Source organism: Platalea leucorodia, assembly GCF_965183815.1.
Source record: "Platalea leucorodia genome assembly, chromosome: 3".
Classification (NCBI taxonomy): domain Eukaryota; kingdom Metazoa; phylum Chordata; class Aves; order Pelecaniformes; family Threskiornithidae; genus Platalea; species Platalea leucorodia.
In genome coordinates this window covers 101,524,080-101,531,341 of record NC_138825.1, presented here as the reverse complement: position 1 = coordinate 101,531,341, position 7,262 = coordinate 101,524,080, and the positions used below count along the sequence as shown (strand labels likewise).

At 44.0% G+C, this 7,262-nt stretch overlaps 1 protein-coding gene across 1 annotated transcript in view; it reads left to right on the top strand.

The window, feature by feature from the left end:
- Nucleotides 1-5,211: 5,211 nt before the first annotated feature.
- The window catches only part of MLIP (muscular LMNA interacting protein), a gene marked incomplete at its 5' end in the record, with an annotated part of 117,263 nt that continues 115,212 nt past the window's right edge, over nucleotides 5,212-7,262 (top strand). Inside the window, one exon of the mRNA XM_082305991.1 lies at nucleotides 5,212-5,274. Within this exon, the coding sequence (XP_082162117.1) occupies nucleotides 5,212-5,274 (63 nt within the window). The remainder of the gene's footprint in view (nucleotides 5,275-7,262) is intronic.

Sequence of the window (7,262 nt, the reverse complement as noted above, 5' to 3'; positions counted from 1 at the left end):
AGAAAGTCCTTGGAGTAAAATAACTATTATTTCTGTGCAGGAGTAAGAAATGTACTCCCATAATTATATAAAAACAAATTCTCATATGGTTAGGATCATGGTCGTTCATCAGGTTTAGTGTTGAAATGTCATGCTGAGCAAGGTGTGGTAGATAACAAGGCAATGTCAGCCTTTCTACGCTATCTCCAGGGTCCTTAGATATTAGCATCCAGGCTACGGAAGAGCCCGGCATCTGGTGTTTCTTGTGCTCCCTGATTTCAACGCAATGGCATGAATTTTGGTGTCGTATTCTGTCACATTCTTAGCTTTTTGCTCCTGTTCCCATCTCCAATGCAATCTGCTCCAGCTCCATAGCACTTGGACAGTCAGCAGCATGATGCATCCAGAATACAAATTTCCATTCACAAGAAATGGAGCAATTAGGTTTTTCCCTATCCTAGTATTTTAATTTTCACTTTTTTTTTCTTTTTGTGAAATCCAGTGTTCAGGCTGTAGCAGCCACACAGTGAAAGGGGAAGGTGTTAATTTTTTTCTTGTGAGTGCTATTAGACACCTCTACAAGAATGTTGATGGGAAACCCACTCATAAAACTGCATACTCTCATCAGCATCTTATGTTGTAATTACTATGAGTAAAGTCAATTCATAGTCACTTCCTTGGGTCTTTCTGTAGCGATCGCCTTTGACATTCACATGGGTGAGCTGACACGTGAAAACAGTTTAAGGCTCTGGAAGCAGAGTGTATGAAAGTGATTGAAGATTAAGTCTTAGGGAGGTTAGTATGAGTGCTAAGTTACACATAGCATAAACTCCAGATAAAATCCACCAATGCTGGTGTAAGTCTGTATGGACTTATATATGTCTTGAGTGCTACATTGCTGGTCCGTTGCACCACTGACAGCCTGCTCTTTGACTGACATGGGTATCCATTCCCCAGCACGAGGAAGGAGCGACTCCCCTGGGAGTTGCCCTTTGGGAGCCTGCTGGCAACCGGGGTATCCCAGCCACTGGTCGGACAGGGCTGGGGAGCGCACTGAGCACATGCAGCTGGACGTGCCCGCCTGAGATGCTCTGGTCCTTGCCCGTGATTTAAAACTGTTGCAAATGAACAGGTTAACAGGAGTGGAGGCACTTCAGGTTTTTCACCTGCGCCACAGGAATGGTCAGTAATGTAAGTAGCAGCGCAATGTAAGCTGCGGTTTGAATTGCACTGAAGGCCTCCTTTGAGGACGTTAAGTGGTACATAGGCGTTATGCAAGTCCCTTGCCGCAGGGATAAGTTTCATCCTCACAGAAAAGATTTTGGAGATACGAACTTACTACTGTATGCCTTCCTGCTGAAGAGCAGGGAAGAACTACAGCTTTCCTCTGGATATTACATCGCTTACTCTTGTTCCTTTTATCCCAGCATTTCCAGGAGATGCAGTGAGGTGTATTTTTACTCTTGTGACATCAAGTTCATATTTATTCCCTCTACTACAGCAGCTCTTGTAGATTTGACTGGTTCTTTGTGTTTGCCTTGCTGCACTCACTCGTCTACTGACTGCCTTAGACTTCTGAAAACGAAAGTAAAAGAGGGACTAAAGAAATATAATTGTCACTGGAGTAACTTTTTCTTTATTTTGAAGAATGTTTCAGAACAGGAACACTCTAAGGTTTTTTTTTTTGGTCAACTTTTCATATGTAAACTGTATAGACTGTTGTGTGACGACTTCTTTGACTGCCTTTTCTTCCTATCTGAGGCTCTAAAGATCACGTGAGTATAGCATCTATCAAGAAACAAGCAGAGTAGAAAGGAGTGTGCCTAGGTTTGGCTGTCATTTCCACAAAGACAACTGAAAAATGATAGATGAAAAAGGTTTTTATAGTTATCTATCTATCTATCTATCTATCTGTCTGTCTGTCTATCCACCTATTTATTTTAGAAGAGTCTTCTTTTACCAATGTGTTGAGAGGAAGAGAGGGAGAGGATGTGTGTCTTCTTTACTACGGATTTAGTGAGATGCTTAAACTGCCAGTTTTACAAAGGGCTATGCTTTTCTTAATAAACCACAGATTGATCAGAGTGCATATTCTTGTAGCAACCAATTTCTGTGTGATTCTGTGTTGTTGTGCTTCCCCTTCCCTTGTTGGTACATGCAGAAGCAGCCTTGCGTGTGAATCGCCCCCGAGACAACATGAGCCCAGTTGATGTGGCAACCGGTGTGTGTGTTATAAACCTTGGCATCCACAGCAGAGCCGCTGAGAGGTTCCCCCCGCGCTGAGTTTCTAATATTGGCCTCCTGACTTTATCGTTGTGAACCAGAGCCAGGTTATTCTTCTACAGTCAAATAACAGACTATACAACCAGCATCTCTATGGGTATTAGCTCCATTTTAGATGCTCACTGGTCATTTCTTGTATTTAGGGGTGCTGATAGTGCCTGCTGAAAGTTTTGCAATTCTTTCTGCATTTCAAAAACTCAAGAAGATGTCATGTCCTGATATTAGAAAAGGAGAGTACACTCTGCATGAGCATATGTTAGGATAGCTCAATCCCAAACACTCATCAGGGAAAGATCAATACTCATCCTAAAGCACCATTTTCATAGAATCATAGAATCGTTAAGGTTGGAAAAGACCCTTAAGATCAAATCCAACTGTTAACCTAGCACTGCCAAGTCCACCGCTAAACCATGTCCTCAAGCACCACGTCTACCCTTCTTTTAAATACCTTCAGGGATGGGGACTCAACCACTTCCCTGGGCAGCCTCTTCCAGTGCCTGACTACCCTTTCGGTGAAGAAGTTTTTCCTAATATGCAAGCTAAACCTCCCCTGGCACATCTTGTGGCTGTTTCCTCTTGTCCTATCCCTTGTTACTTGGGAGAAGACACCGACTCCCACCTCGCTACAACCTCCTTCCAGGTAGCTGTAGAGAGCAATAAGGTCTCCCCTCAGCCTCCTCTTCTCCAGGCTAAACAACCCCAGTTCCCTCAGCTGCTCCTCGTAAGACTTGTGCTCTAGACCCTTCACCAACTTCGTTGCCCTTCTTTAGACACGCTCCAGCACCTCGGTGTCCTTGTAGTGAGGGGTCCAAAACTGAACACAGGGCTCGAGGTGCAGCCTCACCAGTGCCGAGTCCAGGGGCACTATCACCTCCCTGGTCCTGCTGGCCACACTATTCCTGATACAAGCCAGGATGCCATCGGCCCTCTTGGCCACCTGAGCACACTGCTGGCTCATGTTCAGGCGGCTGTCGACCAACACCCCCAGGTACTTTTCAGCCAGGCAGCTCTCCAGCCACTCCTCCCCCAGCCTGTAGCCTTGCATGGGGTTGTTGTGACCAAAGTGCAGGACCCAGCACTTTGCCTTGTTGAATCTCATACAGTTGGCCCCAGCCCATCGATCCAGCCTGTGCAGGTCCCTCTGTAGGCCCTTCCTACTCTCCAGCAGATCAACACTTCCACCCAACTTGGTGTTGTCTGCAAACTTACTGAGGGTGCACTCGATCCCCTCAACCAGATCATCAATGAAGATTTGAACAGGACCAGCCCCAACACTGAGCCCTGGGGAACACCACTCGTGACCGGCCGCCAACTGGATTTGACTCCATTCGCCACCACTCTCTGGGCCCGGCCGTCCAGCCAGTTTTTAACCCAGCGCAGAGTGCACTTATCCAAGCCGTGAGCAGCCAGCTTCTCCAGGAGAATGCTGTGGGAGACAGCGTCAAAGGCCTTACTAAAGTCTAGGTAGACAACATCCACAGCCTTCCCCTCATCCACTGAGCGGGTCACCTTGTCATAGAAGGAGACCAGGTTAGTCAAGCAGGACCTCCCTTTCATAAACCCTTGCTGGCTGAGCCAGATCCCCTGGTTGTCCCTCATGTGCCACATAATGGCACTCAGGATGATCTGCTCCATGACCTTCCCCGGCACCGAGGTCAGGCTGACAGGCCTGTAGTTCCCCGGATCCTCCTTCTGGCCCTTCTTGTAGAGGGGTGTCACGTTTGCTAACTTCCGGTCACCTGGGACCTCCCCGGTTGACCAGGACTGCTGATAAATGACGGAGAGTGGCTTGGCAAGCTCCTCTGCCACCTCCCTCAGTATCCTCAGGTGGATCCCCTCTGGCCCCATGGACTTGTGAGCATCCAGGTAGAGGAGCAGGTTGGTGACTGCCACCTCTTTGACAACTGGGGCTTCATTCTGCATCCTATCTCCATCTCCCAGCACAGGGGCCTGAAAACCCCGAGGATGACCAGTCTGACTATTAAAGACTGAGGCAAAGAAGGCATTAAGTACCTCTGCCTTCTCCTCATCCTTCGTGGCAATGTTTCCCTCTGCATCCAACAAAGGAGGGAGATTCTCCCTGGCCCTCCTTTTGTCACTGATATATTTGTAAAAACATTTTTTGTTATCTTTAACGGCAGTGGCCAGTTTAAGTTCTAGCTGGGCCTTTGCCTTTCTGATCTTCTCCCTGCATAACCTCACAACATCCCTGTAGTCCTCCTGAGTCACCTGCCCCTTCTTCCAAAGGCGGTAGGCTCTCCTTTGTTTCCTGAGTTCCAGCCAAAGCTCTCTGTTCAGCCAGGCTGGTCTTCTCCCCCGCCTGCTCGTCTTATGGCACATGGGGACGGCCTGCTCCTGTGCCTTTAAGACTTCAGTTTTTTTAAAGGAAGACTTCCTTTTTTTAAAGGAAATTTCCTTTATTTAAAGGAAATATTTTTTAAATTTAAAAATTTAATTTTAAAAAATTAATGTCCTTTATTTAAAGGAAATATTTTAAAATATTCTGTACGCTTTCTGTCTCTACATAACAACATGTGGTTGCCAGCTAATCATATTTGTTGTTTTACTTGCTTAACAGTCCCCGTGAAGACAAGTTAGTGCTACTGAGACATAGCTATTCATTTTCATGGACTTTTTCAGTATGAGCTGTTGGGGTAGAGGGGTGCGAGGGGGGAGTGAATGGGGCTGGTAACCAAAATCCTTCCTGAACAACTTGCTGTGATGCCAAACCAATGTTTATTGTTATCAGAGGCAGCTGTCTGCCCTCTCTCCACACTTCTATTTGTGGATTTTCAACGGCTATAAATGGAAACATGCGCTGACCAGAAATCACCACAGTGCTGCCTGATACTTCTCTCTCCCCACTCCAAAAGTACAGGGATATGTAACATGTAGTCAAGTTAAATCAGTTCTGCTCAGGATATTAGGGTGTTTTTTTTCCCCTGGGAAATGGAGTTAGGAAAACATGAAAGAAAAGTCTCAGGAAGAGAAGCGTTAGAGGAAAAGCAAACGGTAAGATATGTTGAGAAATGTTGATAATTTTTTAATTTAATGATAAGAAGGAAAGGCAAATCATCTGTTGTACTTTACAGAAGTATTTCCTGGCTTCCTTTAACCACTGACCTTGAAGACTAAAACTTCATTGATGTATGTTAAATTAATTATGATGGTACATTTCTGTGGAAATTACAGAAATTTGTGAACACATTTTGTGTGCATGTGAAGTGCAAAAACTGCAATCTCGTTCAACATTGATTTGTTATTGTAACCCAGACTGATAGCTAATAGTCTGTGGTTTTCTTGGATTTCTCTTGAGGGACTAATTAATGTCTTTGCACATTATTTTCTATAACTTTAGATCAGTAAATGGCAGAAGAAATTGTTTGCCTGTGCCTGGAGCTTACTGAAAAGAGGTGTGACCAAAACAAATTATTAAGAGAAAGCGAAAACAGTCAAACATGGTTTATTCCTAATTAGCATAGGCTTGAAATGCAATTTATAATTTTCCTTGCATTAACAAGGTTATTTTCTTGATATCACAAAAAGGGCAGTTTATTCTTTGCTTTGCAAAGCTGTGAAGAAAGGTGGCCATCGCTTTTGTTAAGAAACAAATTAGTCCTGAATTTTTCGGCACTTATCTTAAATAGTGGTGGTGTTGAGTTGGTTTCGTTTCACGGTGGGTGGGACAGCGTTTACTCGTTTGATCACAACATTTGCCTCAACTAGCCTCAGTTAAGTGAGATTTGGCAAGCTTGTGTGTTAGTTAATAGTTTTAAATCCAGCTTCACTGAGGCAAGGTGCATTGGGTAGGAAATACGGGAAGTGCTGAAACAAAGTAATGACCTGGCCTTAAAGTACCTTTTCTTTTTTTACAAAAAGAAATATTTATCTAAAGAGTAGTATCCAAAACAGCATTGCTAAAGCTTCAGCATAAAGTTACAGTATGAATATTATCTAATGTTTTACTTGTTCATTTTCTCATTAATTAATTAATACTTTAGACAGTGACCGCATTTTGAATTTGTGGTTGATATATAAAATATAAGGAAAACTCTTCAAAATTAAAAACAATTGTAAAATCCCCAAAAGCTTCAGGAAAGCTTTGAAATTTTGTTCTAGCTCATGTGTGGAGAAATTATATAGCAATGTAATCAGACAGTATGATTATCTAATTGCGGACTGCATCCTGATGCACAAAGAATTGAACAGGCAATCTTAAGTGAGACTTTTCCAAAATGCAGAGCGCTTCATTTGTAACCCTAATGATCTTCTGATGACTTTCTCTGTGTGCATGATCTACTAATTCTAAGAATGGCAAACTGGAGCGAACAGGGACCCCACTGATGGGAGCTATGTTAACACCCATGCCAGGTTGCCCTCGGTTCAGTAGTTTCAAAGCTGAATCCTCCTAACACACCGAGCTGAGAGAGTCCCTCTTATCAGCGGCAGGTCACATCCCTGCGGGTGCTCAGCAAAAGTGGTGGAGGAGGCCCTGGCTCGGCAGGTTTCATGTCATTCTGCTGACAGCGGAGGAATGCCCTGGCCCAGCGCCAGTCCTCCTGCCCCTTTCCCTGTCCCCATCCAGCTGAGCCCTAACCTCCTCTCTGTCCCACCTCTCTCTCTCTTTGCCTATTTAGTATTAATGCCTTTCTTTCTGGTTGCTAGATGGATTTCACTTTGCTCCCATGTTTTTTCCCTGGTTTCGTACCTCCTGGGCTTTTATTGATTCTGTCCTCATGATTCTGTTCTGTTACATGCAGATCAGGTCAATATTCAAACACTGCATGAGAGCAGAGTCAATCATCTGTGGTTGATTGGTGGTACAGATACTATTTGAACATGTTACTGTTGACGTCTGTTCACATATTTAACTTCACTATAGCAAATACATAAACTATTTCATATTATAGGCACCACGAGGCATCCATTTTCAATATTATATCCTATAAACTGGATGATACTTTATATATGTATAACTGGATGATGCTTTATTTTTTTAT